Source organism: Pseudophryne corroboree, chromosome 2 (assembly GCF_028390025.1).
Source record: "Pseudophryne corroboree isolate aPseCor3 chromosome 2, aPseCor3.hap2, whole genome shotgun sequence".
NCBI classification, from domain to species: Eukaryota; Metazoa; Chordata; class Amphibia; order Anura; family Myobatrachidae; genus Pseudophryne; species Pseudophryne corroboree.
In genome coordinates, this window is record NC_086445.1 from 1,050,314,694 (window position 1) to 1,050,337,870 (window position 23,177).

General features: G+C 49.4%; 1 protein-coding gene across 2 annotated transcripts in view; it reads right to left on the reverse strand.

Annotated features, from left to right (window-relative positions):
- Nucleotides 1-23,177, reverse strand: part of LOC134988659 (pregnancy-specific beta-1-glycoprotein 3-like) — a 270,727-nt gene that overhangs the window by 180,769 nt on the left and 66,781 nt on the right. For both annotated transcript variants that reach the window (XM_063950568.1, XM_063950567.1), the window contains exon 3: nt 12,280-12,525. In XM_063950568.1, the coding sequence (XP_063806638.1) occupies nt 12,280-12,525 (246 nt within the window). The remainder of the gene's footprint in view (nt 1-12,279; nt 12,526-23,177) is intronic.

A 23,177-nucleotide genomic window follows, 5' to 3' on the forward strand; every position in this document is an offset into this window, starting at 1 on the left:
AACTTTTTATCAAACATTATTGATTTTGACAGATTGCCATGCCCCCTTCGATAACATTTTGATACAGCGTGATATCAACTTTATATAAAGTTTATATAAACTTGATATCAAACTGCATTAAAAGTTAATTGATTTTAAAATAATGTCACACAACGCCAGTCGCAGAATGTCACGCAACACCACGCATCAAAACAAGCGGATGAAAGAGGCTTATTGCACCATATTAAAACCGGGTAGTTTTTGCGGTATTGATAAATATTATGGATCAGTTACAAATAAATTTAAATGATCCGACGTAAGAAGGTGGTTACAAGAACAAGACGCATACACGAATCACAAATCGGCAAGAAAAATCTATAAACGGAACATGATTTGCGTATTGGGTTTTTATCAACAGTGGCAATGCAATTTGGTTTCGCTCATAGATCTGTCAAAATACAACAACAGTATTAAAAGGAGATTTATGGTAAGAACTCACCTTTGTTAAATCTTTTTCTGCGAGGTACACTGGGTTTCACACAGAGCTGGATTAAGACCATGGGGGGCCCGGGGTACTTAAGACAGGGGGGCCCCTATTCAAGAGAGGTGTGTGTACCCTCCTCCTGCAGCTCCCTCTCCTCCTACTCTATACATTGTCCCGTCCTGTGGCTCCACCTGCCATTGACACATTATTATGCCCCTGTATGTGAGCACATAGTGTCCCTGTGAGAGCAGCAGCAGCGAGTACCCCAGGCATGGCTCCCTCCTCTGTGCTGTCCCTGAGTGGCCTCTGTCACTGGGCTGCCTGGCTCTTTCTCCTCTACAAAGCCTCTACGCTGTACCTAAGGTGGCAGGAGCTGCGCTGGCTCATGAGGTAACTCCGCTCCCGTCCCCAGCAACCGCACACACAGCTGAGTGACGGCTCAGCTCTGCAATCATGTATGAGTGAAGCAGCCTGCCGCTTAGCTATTGGGGGCAGCCTACTTCACTCATACATTATTGGACAGCTGTCCTGTTTGTACGGCCGCCGCTGCAGTGCGGACGGGAGCACAGCACCACAGATCGGATCGGAAGAGATATCCGATCTGTGGTGTGGCAGGGGGCCCTTTTGGAAAGGGGGGCCCGGGGGTACGTATCCCCGGGACCCCCCCCCCTTAATCCGGCTCTGGTTCCACAGGGATAACATTGGGGTGTAGAGTTGTTTCTTGATCTGAGGCACCAACAGGCTAAAAGCTTTGACTGTTTCCAAGATGCACAGCGCCTACTCCTCTATAACCCTGCCTCCATGCACAGGAGATCAGTTTTGTTAACCAGACCAATGCAGTAGCAGGTAAAATAGACGACAACCATTAGTAGCCACATACACCACATTCTCATGACAGGAGAAGGTATCAGCAGTGGCTAATGCTATACAAACTCAAAGAAGCTAAGTGCATCAGGGTGGGCGCCCTGTGGAGCCCAGTGTACCTCGCAGAAAGAGATTTAACAAAGGTATGTTTTTGCCATAAATCTCCTTTTCTGCAGCGGGGTACACTGGGGTTCCACAGGGATAACATCGGGGATGTCCTAAAGCAGTTCCTCATGGGAGGGGATGCACTGTAGCAGGCACAAGAGCTCGGCATCCAAAGGAGGCATCATGAAAGGCATAATTATCGAAGGCATAGAACCTAATGAACGTGTTCACTGAGGACCACCTAGCCGCCTTGCACAATTGTTCAAGGGTCGCACCACGGCGGGCCTCCCAAGAAGGTCCAACAGACCGAGTGGAATGGGTTTTGATGGTAGCAGGAGCTGGAAGGCCAGCCTGTACATAAGCATGTGCAATCACCATTCTAATCCATCTGGCCAAGGTCTGCTTATTAGCAGGCCAGCCACGTTTGTGAAAACAAAATGGACAAAGAGAGAATCAGATCTCCTTAGAGAAGCTGTTCTCTTCACATAAATACAGAGAGCCTGTACCACATCCAAAGACCATTGTTTGGAAGATAAACCTGGAGAGGTAAAGACCGGAACCACAATCTCTTGGTTAAGGTGGAAAGATGACACCACCTTAGGCAAATAACCAGGGCAAGTTCTAAGAACCACCCAATCACGGTGAAAAATCAGAAAGGGTGACCGACAAGACAAGGCACCCAAGTCTGAAACCCGTCTAGCAGAGGCAATAGCCAGCAGAAACAAATCCTTAAGAGTAAGCCACTTAAGGTCCACAGACTCAAGAGGTTCAAACGGAGACTCTTCTAAGGCATCCAGAGCGACCGACAGATCCCAAGGAGCCATAGGCGGGAAATAGGGAGGTTGAATCCGTAAAGAACCCTGAGATAATGTATGAACATCAGATAGAGACACAATTTTTCTCTGAAACCATACCGACAAGGCAGAAATATGAACCTTGAGGGAGGCCTAAGTCCAGGCCCTGTTGCAGGAAAGCCAAAAGTTTGTCAGTACTGAACTTGAATGCATCATAATTGTGAGTCGCACACCAGACGAAGTAAGAATTCCAGGCCCTATGATAAGTCCAAGCTGAAGCCGGTTTACGGGCCTTCCACATAGTTTGAATGACCGCCTCAGAAAAATCCTGGTAGACACAAGGGCCCTGAATGAGGAGGTCTGGGTGCTGCGGAAGCAGAAGAGGATGCTCTATCGATAGACCATGCAGGTCTGAGAACCAATGCCATCTGGGCCACGCCGGAGCTATTAGAAGTAGTATTCCTCCTTCTTGCTTGAACTTCCTTACCATCCTGGGCAGAAGTGACACCGGAGAGAACATGTATGGCAGCCGAAAATTCCATGGAATTGCCAGTGCATCCACATTCACTGCTTGAGGATCACTTGTCCTTGCTCCGAAGATTGGAACCTTGTGATTGTGTCGAGATGCCATCAGGTCTAAATCTGGTAGACCCCAATGTTCCACGAAGAGTTGAAAGACCTCCGGATGAAGGCTCCACTCTCTGGCGTGCATGTCCTAATTACTGAGGAAGTCCACTTCCCAGTTTAAGACCCCCGGAATGAAAACTGCTGATATGGCTGGTAGAAGGCGTTCCGCCCAACGAAAACTCTTTGACACTTCCATCAGTGCTTTGCGGCTTTGAGTGCCGCCTTGATGACTTATGTATGCCACCATGGTGGCATTGTCTGACTGTACCCAAACAGGCCTGTTCTGTACCAGAGGCAGGGCTAGTGTCAATGCATTGAACACTGCCCGCAATTCCAGAATGTTTATCGGGAGGAGAGATTCCTCCCTGGTCCACCGACTGAAGAGAGTGTTGCTCCAAAACCACGCCCCCAACCCCACAGACTGGCATCCATCATCAGAATGACCCAGTTGGAGGTTCAGAATGGATGACCCCTGCTCAGTTGTTGGTCCTGCAGCCACCAAGTCAGTGACAGACGGTAGCAGCATGTAGCAGCACCATAAGTCACACAGCAACCTGCCTGGCAAAAATAATGCCCCTCCGATTACAGTGTTATTATGTACACTCTACACAGCACTGCATCATCCTTCTCTGTACTAGTACTGCTTGCCGCCGAGGAGCAGCACTGTTGAAAGGAGTATGAGTAGTTAGAGCTCGGGATAACACTGCAGTGCTGGGCATGGTGCTGAGCGGCAGCAGCAAGTGACAGGGAACGGCCGGTGCATCACAGCGTAATGATGTCAGCATCATCACACCGTGACTGGACCAAGTGAGACTGTAACGGGGGAAGGGGTGTTTGCGGTTCTGGTGATTAATTAAAGTTAATTAGCGGCCGAGTGGAGCAGTCCGTTTAGAAATCATCAACAGGTGCTGCGGCTCCGTTTTTTTGTGTCCCTGATGCTTGGTTCCCCTCTGACATTTGGGGCCCGGTACAGGTGTCCCCTTTACCCCCCCTGTCGCCGGGCCTGCATATACGGCAGTATCACTGGAATTATTTGGCAGTATCACTGGACATACAGTACACAGCAGTATTACTGGACTGGACTTATACGCCAGTACCACTGTAATTATACGTCAGGATCACTGGACTTATATGGCAGGATCACTGGATTTATGCGGCAGGATCACTGGACTTAAATGGCAGGATCACTGTAATTATATGGTAGGATCACTGGAATTATACGGCAGGTTCACTGGAATTATATGGCAGTACCGCTGGACATATACGGCAGTATCAATGGAATCATACGGCAGTATCACTGGACACAGGGCTGTTTCTAGACAATTTGGCTCCCAGTGCGAGATTTGAAAATGCGCCCCCCCCCCCCCTTTGCTATAAAAAAAAAAAAACAAAACTGCGTCCCCCTCCCCCCATATAGCTATAAAAAGAAAATGCATGCGCTCGCCGAAGGCGCGCGCGCTCCCGACAAGGGTGTGTGGCCTGATTAAAATGGGTGTGGTCTCATTAAAGTGGGCATGGCCTCATCTGATATCATCACGCCCACCACAGGGGGAAAAAAATAAAAATAAAAAGTCCCCATTTTACACATTACAGCAGGCAAGTGTCCCAATTTAAACACAGTGCGGCAGGCAGGCGTCCCCATTTTACACAGCGCGGCAGGCAGGTGTCCCCATTTTACACAGTACGGCAGGCAGGTGCCCCCATTTTACACAGTACGCAGGCAGGTGCCCCCATTTTACAGAGTACGCAGGCAGGTGCCCCCATTTTACACAGTACGCAGGCAGGTGCCCCCATTTTACACAGTACGCAGACAGGTGCCCCCATTTAACACAGTACACAGGCAGGTGCCCCATTTTTCACAGTGCGGTAGGCAGGTGCCCCATTTTTCACAGTGCGGCAGGCAGGTGTCCCCATTTTACATAGTGCGGCAGACAGGTATCCTCATTTTACATAGTGCGGCAGACAGGTATCCCCATTTTACATAGTGCGGCAGGCAGGTGTCCCCATTTTACATAGTGCGGCAGGCAGGTGCACCCATTTTACATAGTGCGGCAGGCAGGTGTCCCCATTTTACACAGTACGGCAGGCAGGTGCCCCCATTTTACACAGTACGGCAGGCAGGTGCCCCCATTTTACATAGTACGGCAGGCAGGTGCCCCCATTTTACACAGTGCGGCAGACAAGTGTCCCCATTTTACACAGTGCGGCAGACAGGTGTCCCCATTTTACATAGTGCAGCAGACAGGTATCTCCATTTTACATAGTGCGGCAGACAAGTATCCCCATTTTATATAGTGCGGCAGGCAGGTATCCCCATTTTATATAGTGCGGCAGACAGGTATCCCCATTTTATATAGTGCGGCAGACAGGTATCCCCATTTTTCACAGTGCGGCATGCAGGTGTCAAGTGGGGGGGAAGGAAGAGGGAGAGAGATTATACTTACATGTTCCCGCTCTTCAGGTCCGGCCGCCTCACGTCCGCCGGCCGCCTCCTCCTTCCACGCTTATCTTCTCTCCTCCCTCTTCCCGAGCGCTCCTGCTCGGGGGGCGGAGTTTCGCGGAATGACGCGTTTGCGTCGTGACGTCACGACGCAAACGCGTCATTCCGCGAAACTCCACCCCCCGAGCAGGAGCGCTCGGGAAGAGGGAGGAGAGGAGAAAAAGACCCACGAAGTGCCGCGGCGGGCGCCCCGTGCGGTTGCACGGCTCGCCCGCCGCTAGAAACGGCACTGACTGGACATATACGGCAGTATCACTGGACATATACGACAGTATCACTGGACTGGACTTATACACCAGTACCACTGTAATTATGCGGCTGGATTACTGGATTTATACGGCAGGATCACTGGATTTATACGGCAGGATCACTGGACTAAAACGGCAGTATCACTGGAATTATATGGCAGGATCACTGGATTTATACGGCAGTACCGCTGGACATATACGGCAGCACAGGGACACCACCACTGGACTGATGTAGCACAACACACCACCACTGGACTGGATTTATACAGCACCACTGGACATATCGCAGCAGAGGACACCACCACTGTGACTGGACAGATGCAGCACAACACACGGACACTGAGTACACTGAGGACGGAGACACGTCCTCTCTCTACACGTTAAAATGGCGGCGACGTGCAGCTCCTTATATGGAGTCCAAACCCCGCGAGAATCCGACAGCGGGATGATGACGTTTTGCCTCATTCTGGATCCGGGCTCGTGACGTGAAGTCCGGTAGGGTGTGGTTCTCTGAGAACTGAATGCACTTATCTCTAAAATAAATGGATCTCTCAGGCAACGGCGGGTAAATCTACCTATCTGCCGTCGACTGCGCCACCTGCCAAACGTTCTTAGTCAGGACCCTCCTTGCAGTCCTTTTCGGGTGGCAAGGTTCAGAGGCAGAGGGGTCTCCACTACTCCTAGAGGATCTCGTGGTAAATCCCGTAAATCTGCAGCTGCTGCATCCCTGGACCAGACCACTGGATCCCCTGCCACTAAGCCTTCCACGTGACGGTTGGCTCCAACAGCAGGGCGACTTTCAGGTAGGTGCTTGCCTTCAACACTTCGTCCACGTGTGATTGAAGTCCTGCCGGGATCCTTGGGTGAGGGACCTCATTTCCCAAGGATACCGGTTGGAATTTCAAGCACTTCCTCCTCACAGATTTTTCAAGTCAGACTTACCAGCTTTACCCGCAGCAAAAGCTACCTTGCAAGAGGCTATTCAAAAGCTTTTGCAGATGAGAGTGGTGGTTCCAGTACTTCCTCCGTACACAAAAGGGGTTTTTACTCTAGTATTTTTGTTGTTCCAAAACTAGACGGTTTGGTGCGACCCATCTTGAACCTGAAGACCCTGAACCCTTATCTACGGGTGTTCAAATTCAAGATGGAATCCCTGCGGGCAGTGGTGTCCGGTCTGGAGGAGGGGGAATTCCTGGTATCTCTAGCTGTCAAGGATGCTTACCTGCACATTCCCATGTGGCCTCCTCATCAGGCTTACCTCAGATTCACCATATTGGACAACCATTTCCAGTTTCAGGGCTTACCCTTTGGCCTCTCCACAGCTCCAAGGGTCTTCACGAAGGTCATGGCAGAGATGATGCTGCAACTGTGTATGATGGGAGTCAACTTTTTTGCTGCAGTGCGTTCAGGTCAAAACTGCGCTTGCATATGCACTGCAATGTGCATGCACGTTGTACGGGTACAAAGCGGATCGTTGCTGAGCGATGGATTTAACAAAGAATCCATTCGCACAGCCGATCGCAAGGATATTGACAGGAAGAAGGCGTTTGTGGGTGGCAACTGACCATTTTATGGGAGTGTTTGGAAAAATGCAGGCGTGTCCAAGCATTTGCAGGGCGGGTGTCTGATGTCAATTCCGGACACAAACAGGCTGAAGTGATCGCAGTGGCTCAGTAAGTTCAAACCTACTCAGAAACTGCACAAAACTTGGGAGCCGATGTGAAACAGTATATATACTGAGGATAAATAATGACACAGAGGATTGGCCTGGAAACCGATGGGAAAATGTGATGGAACAATACAGGCAATAAGTAACTTTTGTTATTCAGTCTGGAAACCGTTAGCAGCTTGCAAATAACGATGGTCGGCCTGGGAGCCGATGGCAACTGAAATCAGTACTCTGGAGGTAAGTAATACAAATGGTATAATAACAGTCACAGGTAATAAACTGATCTGGGAACCAGTGTAATTAGCAAACTGCGATGATCGGCCTGGAAGCCGATGGTGAACATCGATGGCTGGCTTGGAAGCCGATGGTAACAGGATCAATATGCAGTAGATAGGTAATGCAACCAATGGTGGTAAATACAGGCAGTAAGTAACTCCGGTAATCAGTCTGGAAACTGACAGCAAAAGATTCACACAGTCAGAATATATGCACAAAGTCCACAGAGCCAAGCAAGGCTATAGCAGGAGACAGCTGGTAATATACACGCTGGTTGTGTAAGTGCTGGATGCAATAGCATAGTGCTGAATGCAGATACACAACACACAGGTGAGAATGATGAGGCAGCACCTGGAGAGAGTCTCTTACTGCATGTAGAAGTGGAAGCCGACTGTGGAAGGAGTTGTAGCAGAGCAGGATGGCTGGAGCCTGTAGTTCCACAGAGACACTGAAGCTAGGAAGTCACTGAATGCAGGTGGAATTGCACCAAACTGGATGGCTGATGCCTGTAGTTCCACGGAGCTAATACACAGGGGAATCTCTGAAGACAGGAGACTGGAGCCAGGAGACGCTTGTTCACAGGATGTAACGCGTTGTTCAATGCAATGATACTGAGCAGGAACTCTGGATATATACCCCCTGGTCAGCAGGGATTGGAGAATCAAGTCATGTGAGCGTTCCAGTGCTCAGGAGTAGATAGCACCAAGTCAGCTGACTGCAGGTGTCATGGCAGCACCCATACTGTGGAGATGGTAGGAATACATTGAAGTACACGCTGTATGGCAAGCGGGGTACACACTGGAGAGAGTTTCTGCATATTGCAGGCAATCATGGTACACGCTGCCAGGCTGAGGATGTGACCTCCGGAGACCCAGCACATCAGAGCACCGGTGAGAGACATGTAGCAAATGCAGGTTCCTGACACCAAGTACTTGCAACGCCGAGTGTATCTTATCTTGTCCTGAGGTTTCAGGACTTTCTATGGAGACAGGAACAGACGTTGACTGTGTGTGTCCAGTAACGCCCCCAGGTGCACCATGCTCTGAGCTGGGACCAGCGAGGATTTCTTCCAATTGATGAGCCACCCGTGGGCTTGTAGGAAGCTTACCGTCAGTTGTAGATGACTTAGGAGGACATCGTTTGCCAGGATCAGCAAGTCATCCAGATACAGCAGGATACTGCCTCCCTGGCAACAGAGATGTGCCGTCATTATGGCCATGACCTTGTTGAAGATCCGAGGAGCCGAAGCCAGTCCAAATGGCAGAGCCTGGAATTGAAAATTAAGGTTGCCAATAGCAAACCGCAGATACTGCTAATGTGACTTGGCAATAAGTATATGCAGGTACACATCCTGTATATCCAGGGATACCATATAGTCTCCGGGCTCCATCGCCAGTATAATTGAGCGCAGCATCTCCATACAGAACTTGGACACTCTCACAAACTTGTTTAGTGATTTGAGGTTGAGTATAGACCAGAATGACCCATTGGGTTTCGGAACTAGAAACAGGGTCGAGTAGTATCCTCTGCCTCTCTGGGACAGGGGTACCGGCACTACTAATCCTGTATTCAGGAGAGAACTCACAACCTGCTGCAGAGTTTGCGCCTTTAGTGGATCCGAAGGGATTATCATGGCGCAAAACTGGTGAGCGGGACATCTCTTGAAAGAGACTGCGTACCCGTGAGAGACAACTTCTCGCACCCATGCATCTGAAGTGGTCTTTAATCAGACCTAGGTGAACTGCAGAAGTCGGCCTTCCACCCTGGGGTCCCCCAGGAGAAGACCTGCCCCATCATGCGGCTGGCTTGTCATGTTTAAAAGCAGGCTGACGGGCCGCCCAGGACTGCTTTGTCTTGGGCTTAGTGGTTTTGGAAGCACGAGATTGTCTCGGGTATGCCTGACCTTTTGCTTTCCCTTGAGGTCGAAAGGAACGAAAAGTGGTACCTTTTGCCTTCGGGGCAGAAGCATTAGTATTTGGGAGAAAAGCAGTCTTAGCAGCTGCCAGCTCAGACACAGTTTATTTAGGTCTTCCCCAAACAAAATGTGTCCCTTAAAGGGGAGTACCTCCAAGGTCTTTTTGGAGTCCAGGTCCACCTTCCATGACCTCAACCAGAGAATACGGCGAGGCAGGACAGACGTAGTCGACGCCTTGGCCACCAACACACCCACCTCAGAGGACGCCTCTTGAATATAATAAGAGGCAGTGGTGATGTGAGACAGGTATTGTCTGGCATTGTCAGATATATCCTCGGGCAGCTCTTCCTCTAATGCCTCAACCCATGCCACAATAGCTTTAGCAGCCCGAGAGGCCGCAACAGTGGGTCTATGTACAGCACCTGAAAGGGAGTAAATAGACTTCAGGCATCCCTCCACAAGCTTATCTGTCTGCTCTTTCAGTGAAGTGACAGTGGTGACAGGCAGAGTGGATGACACCACTAGGCGGGTGACATGAGAATCCACCAGCGGTGAATTTTCCCACTTGTTACATAACTCTGTAAGGAGAGGGTAGCAAGCTAAGGCCCATTTAGAGAGAGGGAATTTCTTCCCTGGATTAGACCAGGGTTCCTGCCTTATGTCTAACAATGTTAGGTGACCTGCTGCTACAGGCACCAACTCGAAACTGAGCTCACAGTGCCTGGAGGCGGGTTACAGAGGAGGCCCCAATGCATCCTGGGACAGTCAAAGCTTTAGTCTGTTGGTACCTCTGGATCAAGATCCACTCTACTCTACACCCAGATGTTTTCCTGTGGAACAAAGTGTACCCTGCTGCAGAAATTTGTATAACCCCCATAGGCTTCCTGTTATCAATCACCGTGGCACTTGATTCTGCTGAATGACCTCAGTGTAATAAGGGCAGACAGTAAATGTGACCGGACACTCATCACACACTGATCAGGCCGGAATTTTATCTGCACTTTGTATGTTGCCTTCCTCAGTGTCATCTGTTCTCAATAATTTTACACCTTCCACCAATGTTCCTGCTCTTCCCAGCACCTTCCACCTGTGCTTCTGCTCTTCACACCGTGGGGGTAATTCAGACCTGAGTGCTAGGCTGCGTTTTCGCACAGTGGGCGATCAGGTCAGAACTGCGCATGCGTATGCACCGCAATGCGCAGGCACGTCGTACGGGTACAAAGCGGATCGCCACTCAGCGATGGGTTTGTGCGAAGAATCCATTCACACGGGCGAACGCAAGGAGATTGACAGGAAGAGGGCGTTTGTGGGTGGCAACTGACTGTTTTCAGGGAGTGGCTTGAAAAACGAAGGCATGTTCAAGCGTTTGCAGGGAGGGTTCCTGACGTCAATTTCGGTCCCGGACAGGCTGAAGTGATCGCAGCGGCTGAGTAAGTCCTGGGCTGCGCAGAGACTGCACAAGATCAGTTTGTACAGCTCTGCTACACATGCGATCACACACTTGCACAGCTAAAATACACTCCCCTGTAGGCGGCGACTATCTGATTGCAGCAGTGCACAAATTGCTTGCTAGCGATCAGATCTGAATTACCCCCATCTCCCATCCATGTTCCTGCTCTTCCCACTGCCTCGCACCAATAACACCATCCACCAAAGGTCCTGCTTTTCCCGCTATCATCCACTAAAGCTTTTACTCTTCCTACCATCTCCGACCAATACTCCTGCTCTTCTCACTGTTTTCCAGCAATTTTCATACTCTTTCCACCTCTCCCCAGTAATACTCAAGCTTTTCCCACCACCTTTCACCAATACACCTGCTCTTCTCACTATCTCCAACCAATACTCCTCCTCTTCCCACCACATCCCACCAATACTCCTGCTCTTCTCACTATTTTCCAGCAATTCTCGTACTCTTTCCACCTCCCCCCAGTAATACTCAAGCTCTTCCCACCACCTAATACTCAAGCTCTTTACACAACCTCTCACCAATACTCCTGATCTTTCCACCACCTTTCACCAATATTCCTACTATTCCCACCTTCTCCGACCAATGCTCCTGCTCTTTCCACTACCTTGCACCAATGTTCCATCTTCCTATCACCATTCACCAATGCTCCTGCTCTTCCCACTACCATCCACTAAAGCTTTTACTCTTCCTACCACCTCCGACCAGTACTCCTGCTCTTCTCACCATCTTCCAGCAATTCTCGTACTCTTTCCACCTCCTCCCACTAATACTCACGCTCTTCCCACCACCTTTCACCAATACTCCTGCTCTTCTCACTATCTCCAACCAATACTCCTCCTCTTCCCACCACATCCCACCAATACTCCTGCTCTTCCCACCACCTCCCACCAATGCTGCTGCTCTTCCCACCACATCCCACCAATACTCCAGCTCTTCCCACCACCCACCAACTCCCACCAATGCTGCTGCTCTACCCACCACATCCCACCAATACTCCTGCTCTTACCACCACATCCCACCAATACTCCTGCTCTTCCCACCACCTCCCACCAATACTCCTCCTCTTTCCACCAGATCCCACCAATACTCCTGCTCTTCCCACCATCTCGCACCAATGCTCCTGCTCTTCCCACTACCTCCCTCTGCACTATGTTTCTCCACTACCGTGTCACCATTACAGTGCATCCCCTCATACAGTGACCACACCTTATTAACAGCGCAATAGTCACCCTGCACCACGTTACTCCCCTCCTGTGTCACTGTTACATCGTATTCCCTCACAGTGACCACGCCCTAGTAATCCCAGCAATATGTCACACCAATGTAAGGTACAGGGGACACCTGACTCACCTGGGCAGGAGATGACCACGGATGTGTTGGTATCACTGATCTTATTCCTCACGTTACACCTGAGAGTCACGGAGACAGGCGGCGGGAGAGATATCTGGCTGTATCCGGAGATGGACCTTCCCTGTACAGATCTCCCATCCAGGCTCCAGGAATAATCAGGATCCGACCCTTCTCCCACCCAGCAGGAGGCCTTAGCGCTGCCATCCGGGAAACAGGAGAAGTTGGCGGCCGCCTGTGACAGGGGAGCTGGGGGGAGACAGAGGCAGGTTATTGTCACATACAGGAAATATTATATTATCACAGCAGTCACATTATTTAAGGTTATAGGAGTATATTCACAATCTGCATCCCCCCCGAACTTTGCCTTCCGAGTCCAGATCCGAGCACGGCTCGGGTTTTCCCACCTGACTAGGAAACCCGAACGCAGCAAAACGTCATCATCCCGCTGTCAGATTCTCGCGGGATTTGGATTCCATATAAGGAGCGTGTCTCGGCCATTTTCACTCCAGTCGTGTACTATTCAGTGTGCTCATTCTCTGTTTATTGGGGCGGGAAAGTGGGGTGACAAGTGTTGTACTGCTCAGTCCAGTCCATATATCCAGTATAGCTGTAAAGTGGTGCTGTGTTGTGCAGACCAGTGGTAGTGTCCTGTGTCATCAGTAATTCCAGTGACGATATACTTTGCTGCTATATATCCACTGCTGCAGTATAACAATTATAACAACCTGTTGGGCTGCATCAGACCAGTGGTAGTGTTTGCATCATGTGCTGTTTGGGGCCTATTTTTTACATCTGCCATCCTGTCTGCCACTGCAGTGCCACTCCTAGATAGGCCAGGTCTTTGTGTTGTCCACTTGTGTCACTTAGCTTAGCCATCCAGCGACCTCGGTGCAACTTTTAGGCCTAAAAATAATATTGTGAGGTGTGAGGTGTTCAGAATAGACTGGAAATGAGTGGAAATTATTGTTATTGTGTTATGATTCCAATACTCCTGACCGGAGGAGATCTAATGACAATGGCCAGAGTACTGGAAGGGGAATGCTGGTTACGGGAGCTAGAAAGACTAGTTGCCCCTGGCGCCCTAACTCTATTGTCTCACCCGTGCTATCGAAAATCCCTTGCGAGACTATGGTTTCTTGAGCCCCTGGCAGCCACGTTTGAAAGGCGGATTATGTCTGCCCAACTCCGGTGCCCCCCGGTCTTAGTGAGAGACAAAGGGAAATCCGAGACAGGATGATGACAAGAGGACCTCTGACTGACAACAGGCCAGGGGCAACAAGCTAACTAACCAAACCAGAAGTATGCGCGGAAAAAACGCCAGATAAAAGGACAACCAAAATCCACTAGTCCGTTACTCCTACCCAGCACCGCTGGATACCAGAGTGGATCTGTGGGAGCGGAATCCTCCGCAAAAGCTCCGAAACACAAATAATAAATAATAATAAAGCGGCCAAGCCGCAACACACGGCTACGCCGTGACTCACGAACACCACTGGATGTTTAAAGGTGCTCAGTCAGGACTCCAGGAACAGATGACGACTTCCGAGTACAGGACAACTGAGGACAGGAACGACCGGGTACAGCAGGACTGGAAACACTCTCAGCAAGCAGATACAGCATGCAGGAAGCTATTACCGGCGTCTGTGAGAAGCCCTGGAAGTGTACTTAACAGGGAGTCCTCCAATCAGCTGTTCAGAGGCTGATTGGATTAAATGCCGTGCAGCTGCCTTGCTGCACGGCCAGGAAACAGGTGCCCTATTAATTTAAATGGACCCAGCAACGGGGAACGCGGTCCGCCAGTGGCGTCCCCGTTGCTAGGGTCCGTGCGGCTCCGTGCGCCCGGCGTCTAGCGTTGCCAGGGAGCCGGCGGCTGTACGCGCACGGCGTCCCTGGTTGCTAGGCGCCGGGCCGCACCGACGAGCGGACCCCGGCGCCTAACAGTACCCCCCCTTGAGGAGGGGTCAAGGAACCCCTAAAGCCAGGTTTCCGAGGAAATTCCCGAAAAAATGCCCTCTTGAGCCCCGGTGTTATGATTCCTGTACTCCAGACCGGAGGAGATCTTATGGCAGGGATCAGAGTACAGGAAAATAAGCTGGTTGTGGGAGCTGGATAGCCTAGTAACCCCTGGCGCCCTAACTCCGTTGTCTCGCCCGTGTTATCAGAAATCCCCTGCGAGACTATGGTTGCTTGAGCCCATGGCAGCCGCGTTCGAAGGGCGGATTATGTCTGCCCAACCCCGATGCCCCCGCAGGTCTTAATGGAAGACAAGGGGAAGTCCGAGACAGGGTGATAACAAGGGGCCCTCTGACTAAGCAACCAGGCCAGGGGTTACAAGCTAACTAACTAAATCAAAAGGTATGTGCGGACTAGCCGCCAGGAAAAAGGACAACCAAGGATCCACTGATCCGACACTCCTATCCGGCACCGCCGGACACCAGAGTGGATCTGTGGAAGCGGAATCCTCCGCAAAGCTCCAGAACACAATTAAACAAAATAATAAACAGAAGCGGACAAGCCGCAACACACGGCTGCACCGCGACTCACGAACACCACCAGATGTTAAAGGTGCTCGGTCAGACTCCAGGAACAGATGGTAACTTCCGAGTACAGGATCTCTGAGGACAGGAACAACCGAAAAGACCGGGACTGGGAACTCTCTGCAGCAGACACAGGCAAACAGGAAGCTATCACCGGCATCAGTAAGAAGTCCTGAGGGTGCCTTTATTCAGGCACCCTCCAATCAGGATCCAGACAGGACAATCAAATAGAAATGCCGTGCAGCTTGCATGCTGCACGGCCAGCACATAATCAGGGTAATGAGAATAGACCCAGCAACGGGGAACGCGGCTGAACGTGGCGTCCCCGTTGCTAAGGTCAGAGCGGCTCCGTGCGCCCGGCGTCTTAGCGTTGCCAGGGAGCCGGCGGCTGAACGCGCACGGCGTCCCTGGTTGCTAGGCGCCGGGCCGCACGGCCGAGCGGACCCCGGCGCCTAACAGTACCCCCCCCTTGAGGAGGGGTCAAGGAACCCCTAAAGCCAGGTTTCCGAGGAAATTCACGAAAAAATGCCCTTTTGAGCTTTGGGGCATGAAGGTCTTCATCCAGGACCCACGACCTTTCCTCTGGCCCATAACCTCTCCAATGCACCAAAAAATAAAGCCGACCCCGGGACAACTTGGAATCGAGAACCTTCTCAACCAAGAACTCTTGCTGACCCTGTACATTAACTGGTGATCTCCCTTGAGATTTTTTACGAGGAAATCTGCTGGACGAGACATATGGTTTAAGCAATGAGCAATGGAAGGTATTTCCGATCCGTAAAGTTTTTGGTAAACGTAACCGGAAAGCAACTGGATTGACTTTTTTGATAATGAGAAATGGTCCAATATATCTAGGACCCAATCTGGCTGAGGTTTGTCGAAGTTTGATGTTGCGAGTCGACAACCACACCCTGTCTCCTACTTTAAAAGTGCACGGCCGCCGGAGCCTGTCAGAAATTTTTTTTTCCCGGAAAGCTGCTTTTCTGAGAGCCAGGTGCACTTTTTTCCAAATAAGTTTAAGATGAGAGGTCAGGGCCAGAGAGGAGACAGAGGAATGTTGAAAAAATGAATTAGCTCTGGGGTGGAAACCAAAAACTGCAAAAAATGGAGACACATTGGTGGAGGAATGACAGGCATTATTATAAGCAAACTCCGCCAATGGAAGAAACTCAGACCAGTCATTTTGGAGTTTGGCTGAGTACAAACGCAAATATTGTTTTAGAGATTGGTTAACTCGCTCAGTCTGTCCATTGGATTGTGGATGATAGCCGGAGGTTAATGATAATTTCATCTTTAATGAAGCACAAAACGACTTCCAAAATTGCGCAATGAATTGTGGACCCCTGTCAGAAACAATATCAGTGGGTAACCCATGGAGTCTGAAAACATGACGGAGGAACAAGACTGCCAATCCCTGGGCAGATGGCAATCGGGGAAGAGCAATAAAATGGGCCATCTTGCTAAAACGGTCCACTACCACCCATATGACTCGGCATCCGGCTGACAGAGGGAGATCCACCACAAAATCCATGGAGATATGCGACCATGGCCTAAGAGGAACTTTCAAGGGCATAAGTTGACCAATAGGCAAAGAACGGGGAACTTTATGCTGTGCACAGACCTGACACGAAAAAACAAACTCTTTAATGTCTTTGGAAAGACCAGGCCACCATACTGAGCGGGATACTAATTCCAAAGTCTTAGCGATTCCCGGATGCCCTGCAACTTTGCTATCATGAAATTCCGCCAAAACAGTTGCTCTCAAAAACTCAGGAACAAAAAGACGACTAGCAGGAGTATTTCCCGGAGCTTGATGTTGAAGCAGCTTTAATTGGGAAAATACATCCTGTGTGAGACCTGCCTGAATGACTGAAGGCGAAAGTATGGGAGTAACAGGACTGTTGTCTTGAACCGGAAGGAAACTGCGTGACAGGGCATCTGCCTTGGTATTCTTGGAACCTGGTCTGAAGGTGATAATGAATTTGAAACGAGTAAAAAATAAAGCCCAACGAGCCTGTCGGGCATTCAGTCGTTTAGCCGATTCAATGTATTGAAGATTTTTGTGATCAGTCAAAACTGAAATGGTGTGGGTAGCTCCTTCAAGCCAATGTCTCCACTCCTCGAAAGCCCATTTAATAGCCAGCAATTCCCGGTTACCAACATCGTAGTTGGATTCTGCAGATGAGAATTTCCTGGACATAAAGGCACAAGGATGTAACTCAAGGGAATCTGGATCCTTCTGAGAAAGGATAGCCCCTACTCCAACCTCCGAGGCATCCACCTCAATAATGAAAGGTAATTCTGGGTTGGGATGTCTAAGGACAGGGGCTGAGACAAAGGCTTGTTTTAAGGCCTGAAAAGATAACTCCGCTTCACATGACCAATTGGTAGGATCTGCTCCCTTCTTAGTAAGTGCCACAATGGGAGCAACTAGGTCAGAGAAAGAGTGAATAAATCTTCTATAGTAGTTTGCAAACCCTAAAAAGCGCTGAATTGCTTTTAAATTGGTGGGTTGCGCCTAACTAAGGATGGCTTGGAGCTTTTTTGGTTCCATTCGGAATCCCCGAGGGGAAATAATGTACCCTAAAAAGGATACTTCCGTGACATGAAATTCACACTTCTCCAGCTTGGCATATAAGTGATTTTCACGTAATCTCTTTAGCACCTGACGCACCTGGGTAACATGTTGTTCCACGGAGTCAGAATATATCAAAATATCGTCTAAATAGACCACGACGAATCTTCCCAGAAACTCACGGAGCACATCATTAATGAGATCCTGGAAAACTGCCGGAGCGTTAGATAGGGCGAATGGCATGACCAGATACTCATAGTGGCCCGACTGAGTACTAAATGCCGTTTTCCACTCATCCCCTGACCTGATTCTGATGAGGTTATATGCTCCTCTAAGATCAATCTTAGAAAAAATAACAGCCGAACGTAGCTGATCAAAGAGGACAGAGATCAGCGGCAGAGGGTAAGTATTCTTTACTGAGATTTTATTCAAAGCTCTAAAGTCAATGCAGGGTCTGAGTGAACCATCCTTCTTCTCTACGAAGAAGAAACCTGCACTTAAAGGGGATTTAGATGGCCTGATAAACCCTTTCCCAAGGCTTTCTTTCACATACTCATTCATGGCCACAGTTTCAGGACCAGACAATGCATATAACCTTCCTTTAGGCAACGTGGCACCAGGAATTAACTCAATGGCACAATCATAAGGCCTATGGGGAGGCAAAATATCCGCATTGCCCTTGGAAAACACATCAACAAAATCCTGGTATTCCCCAGGAATATGTGCGGAACTGGCGGCAGCTACTCGGATAGGAAGCGTAATACATTCTTTATCACAGATGGTACCCCATTGTAGGATCTCCCCAGACTGCCAATCAATGACGGGATTATGAAAGGCCAGCCAAGGATGACCCAGAACCACAGGAACTGCTGGACAATGGGTAAGGAAAAACTCAATCTTTTCAGAATGCCGAGCTCCCACCGAGAGCAAAACAGGAGGTGTACATAGAGAAATAACCCCATTGGATAAAGGACTCCCATCTAAACCATGCATGGTGATACACCTACCTAAGGTTAGCTGAGGAATACCTAAGGCCTTGGCCCATGTTAAATCCATAAAGTTTCCTGCAGCTCCACTGTCCACAAAAGTAGAGACCGAGGAACAGAGGCTGCCATAGGAAACTTTAGCAGGAACCAACAGTGAATTATTTGAGGAGATGAGCTGCAGACCAAAGTGAACCCCCTCACAATTCACTTGGTCAGGAAGTTTCCCAACTTGTTTGGACAACTACGGGCAAAATGTCCCTTACCTCCGCAGTATAAACACAGACCATAATTTTGCCTCCTGGTTCTTTCTTCCGGAGACAATTTGGAGAGACCAATCTGCATAGGCTCCTCTATGTCTACAGGAATGGAAGGAACCCAGGGAGAGGACCCGACAGATGCCCCTTTTTCAGCCCTCCGCTCTCTGAGCCGACGATCTATTTTAATAGATAGCTCCATGAGGTTATCGAGGGTCTCAGGAGCGGGATACTGGAGGAGACTGTCTTTTATAGATTCCGATAAGCCGAGGCGAAACTGACTGCGCAGGGCTGGGTCATTCCAGCCACAGTCGTTCGACCAATGGCGAAACTCTGTACAATAATTCTCTGCGGGATTCCTACCCTGTCTAAGAGCACGCAACTGACTTTCTGCGGACGCCTCTCTATCAGGGTCGTCATACAATAGCCCTAAAGATTTTAAAAAGGCGTCTACAGACGATAAGGCCGGATCGTCTGTCTTTAAACCAAAAGCCCAGGTCTGAGGATCCCCCTGAAGTAGAGAAATAATAATCCCAACCCGCTGAGCCTCTGTACCTGAGGTAACTGGTCTTAAACGAAAATACAGTTTGCAAGATTCTTTAAAATTAAAAAACTGTTTTCTATCCCCAGAAAAACGGTCAGGCAGATGCATTTTTGGTTCAGGGATGACCCTCGGGGAAGTCCGTAACAGATCTTCCTGTGACCTCACCCGGAGGGACAGATCCTGAACCATCTGAGTAAGTTCCTGAATCTGACTAACAAGAAGCTGGCCAGGGTTTGGCCCAACACCGGTGGGATTCATAAGGCCGACAAAAATCTCCCAACTAAAAAGTGAAAAAATTTACTGTAAGTTAAATCTTTTCTTTTGTAGGCCGGTGATAATGTTATGATTCCTGTACTCCAGACCGGAGGAGATCTTATGGCAGGGATCAGAGTACAGGAAAATAAGCTGGTTGTGGGAGCTGGATAGCCTAGTAACCCCTGGCGCCCTAACTCCGTTGTCTCGCCCGTGTTATCAGAAATCCCCTGCGAGACTATGGTTGCTTGAGCCCATGGCAGCCGCGTTCGAAGGGCGGATTATGTCTGCCCAACCCCGATGCCCCCGCAGGTCTTAATGGAAGACAAGGGGAAGTCCGAGACAGGGTGATAACAAGGGGCCCTCTGACTAAGCAACCAGGCCAGGGGTTACAAGCTAACTAACTAAATCAAAAGGTATGTGCGGACTAGCCGCCAGGAAAAAGGACAACCAAGGATCCACTGATCCGACACTCCTATCCGGCACCGCCGGACACCAGAGTGGATCTGTGGAAGCGGAATCCTCCGCAAAGCTCCAGAACACAATTAAACAAAATAATAAACAGAAGCGGACAAGCCGCAACACACGGCTGCACCGCGACTCACGAACACCACCAGATGTTAAAGGTGCTCGGTCAGACTCCAGGAACAGATGGTAACTTCCGAGTACAGGATCTCTGAGGACAGGAACAACCGAAAAGACCGGGACTGGGAACTCTCTGCAGCAGACACAGGCAAACAGGAAGCTATCACCGGCATCAGTAAGAAGTCCTGAGGGTGCCTTTATTCAGGCACCCTCCAATCAGGATCCAGACAGGACAATCAAATAGAAATGCCGTGCAGCTTGCATGCTGCACGGCCAGCACATAATCAGGGTAATGAGAATAGACCCAGCAACGGGGAACGCGGCTGAACGTGGCGTCCCCGTTGCTAAGGTCAGAGCGGCTCCGTGCGCCCGGCGTCTTAGCGTTGCCAGGGAGCCGGCGGCTGAACGCGCACGGCGTCCCTGGTTGCTAGGCGCCGGGCCGCACGGCCGAGCGGACCCCGGCGCCTAACACCCGGGGCATGGAGATCCTTATCCAGGACCCAAGACCTTTCCTCTGGACCATAGCCCTTCCAGTGCACCAGAAAATAAAGCCGACCCCGGGACAATTTGGAATCGAGAACCCTCTCCACCAAGAACTCCTGATGTCCCTGTACATCTACTGGTGATTTCCCCTGAGAGATCTTCCGAGGAAATCTACTGGAAGAAACGTATGGTTTCAACAGGGAGCAATGGAACGTATTTCCGATTCGGAGAGCTCTTGGTAAACGTAACCGGAAAGCAACTGGATTGATTTTTTTAATAATATGAAATGGTCCAATAAATTTGGGGCCCAATCTAGCTGAGGTTTGTCGAAGTCTAATGTTACGAGTCGACAACCATACCCTGTCTCCCACCTTAAAAGTGCAAGGACGCCGGAGCCTGTCAGAAAACATTTTCTCTCGAAATGCCGCTTTTCTGAGAGCAAGGTGCACTTTTTTCCAAATGACTCTGAGATGAGAGGTTAAGGTTAGCGAGGAAACAGAGGAATGTTGAAAAAAAGAATTAGCTCTGGGGTGAAAACCAAAAACTGAAAAGAATGGAGACACATTAGTGGAGGAATGACAAGAATTGTTGTAAGCAAACTCCGCCAAAGGAAGAAACTCGGACCAATCATTCTGGAGTTTGGCTGAGTACAAACGCAAATACTGTTTTAATGATTGATTAACTCGCTCGGTCTGCCCGTTGGATTGGGGATGATAGCCGGATGTTAAAGACAATTTCATCTTTAATGAGGCACAAAAAGACTTCCAGAATTGTGCAATGAATTGTGGACCCCGATCAGAAACAATATCAGTGGGCAACCCATGAAGTCTGAAAATATGGCGGAGAAACAAAACAACCAATCCCTGGGCAGATGGCAGTCGGGGAAGAGCAATGAAATGGGCCATCTTGCTAAAACGGTCCACTACCACCCATATGACTCGGAATCCGGCTGACAGAGGGAGGTCTACCACAAAATCCATGGAAATATGAGACCATGGCCTGAGAGGAACATTTAAGGGCATAAGTTGCCCGATAGGCAAGGAACGGGGAACCTTATGCTGTGCACAGACCTGACAAGAAAAAACAAACTCCTTAATGTCTTTAGAAAGACCAGGCCACCATACTGAGCGGGAGACTAATTCCAAAGTCTTAGAGATCCCCGGATGCCCGGCAACTTTGCTATCATGAAACTCAGTCAAAACAGTAGCTCTCAAAAACTCAGGGACGTAAAGACGACCAGCAGGAGTATTTCCAGGAGCTTGACGTTGAAGCTGCTTTAACTGGGTAAACAAATCTTGTGTGAGGCCTGCCCAAATGACTGAAGACGGAAGTATGGGAGTAACAGGACTGTTATTATGAACTGGAAGAAAACTGCGTGACAGGGCATCCACCTTGGTATTCTTGGAACCTGGCCTAAAAGTGATAATAAACTTGAAACGAGTAAAAAATAAAGCCCAACGAGCCTGCCGGGCATTCAGCCGCTTAGCTGATTCGATGTACTGAAGAATTTTGTGGTCAGTCAATACTGAAATGGTATGTGTTGCTCCCTCAAGCCAATGCCTCCACTCCTCGAAAGCCCATTTAATAGCCAGTAACTCCCGGTTACCAACATCGTAGTTGGATTCAGCAGATGAGAATTTCCTGGACATAAAGGCACAAGGATGTAGTTCCAGAGAGTCCGGATCCTTCTGAGATAGGATAGCCCCCACTCCAACCTCCGAGGCATCAACCTCAACAATGAAGGGCAATTCTGGGTTGGGATGTCTGAGGACTGGAGCTGACACAAAAGCTTGTTTCAAGGCCTGAAAGGATAACTCAGCTTCAGTGACCAGTTGGTAGGATCCGCTCCCTTCTTAGTCAGTGCCACAATGGGAGCAACCAGGTCGGAAAAAGAATGAATAAATCTTCTATAATAATTCGCAAACCCTAAAAAGCGCTGAATTGCTTTTAAGTTGGTGGGTTGCGCCCAACTAAGGATGGCTTGGAGCTTCTTAGGTTCCATACAGAATCCCCGAGGGGAAATAATGTACCCTAAAAAGGATACCTCCGTGACATGAAACTCACACTTCTCCAGCTTGGCATATAGGTGATTTTCACGTAATTTTTGAAGAACCTGACGCACCTGGGTAACATGTTGTTCAATTGAGTCAGAATAGATCAGGATGTCGTCTAAGTAAACGACCACGAATCTTCCTAGAAAATCACGGAGCACATCGTTAATGAGATCCTGGAAAACTGCCGGAGCGTTAGACAAGCCAAACGGCATCACCAGATACTCGTAGTGACCCGACTGAGTACTGAAAGCTGTCTTCCACTCATCTCCCGACTTGATTCGGATGAGGTTATACGCTCCCCTCAGGTCAATTTTAGAAAAAAATCACAGCCGAACGCAGCTGATCAAAGAGGACAGAAATCAGCGGCAGAGGGTAAGTATTTTTAACTGAGATCTTATTCAGGGCTCTAAAGTCAATGCAAGGTCTGAGTGATCCATCTTTTTTCTCCACAAAGAAGAAGCCTGCACTTAAAGGGGATTTAGATGGCCTGATAAATCCTTTCCCTAGGCTCTCCTTAACATACTCATTCATGGCCGCAGTTTCTGGCCCGGATAATGCATATAACCTTCCCTTTGGCAATGTGGCACCAGGAATTAGCTCAATAGCACAATCATAAGGCCGATGGGGA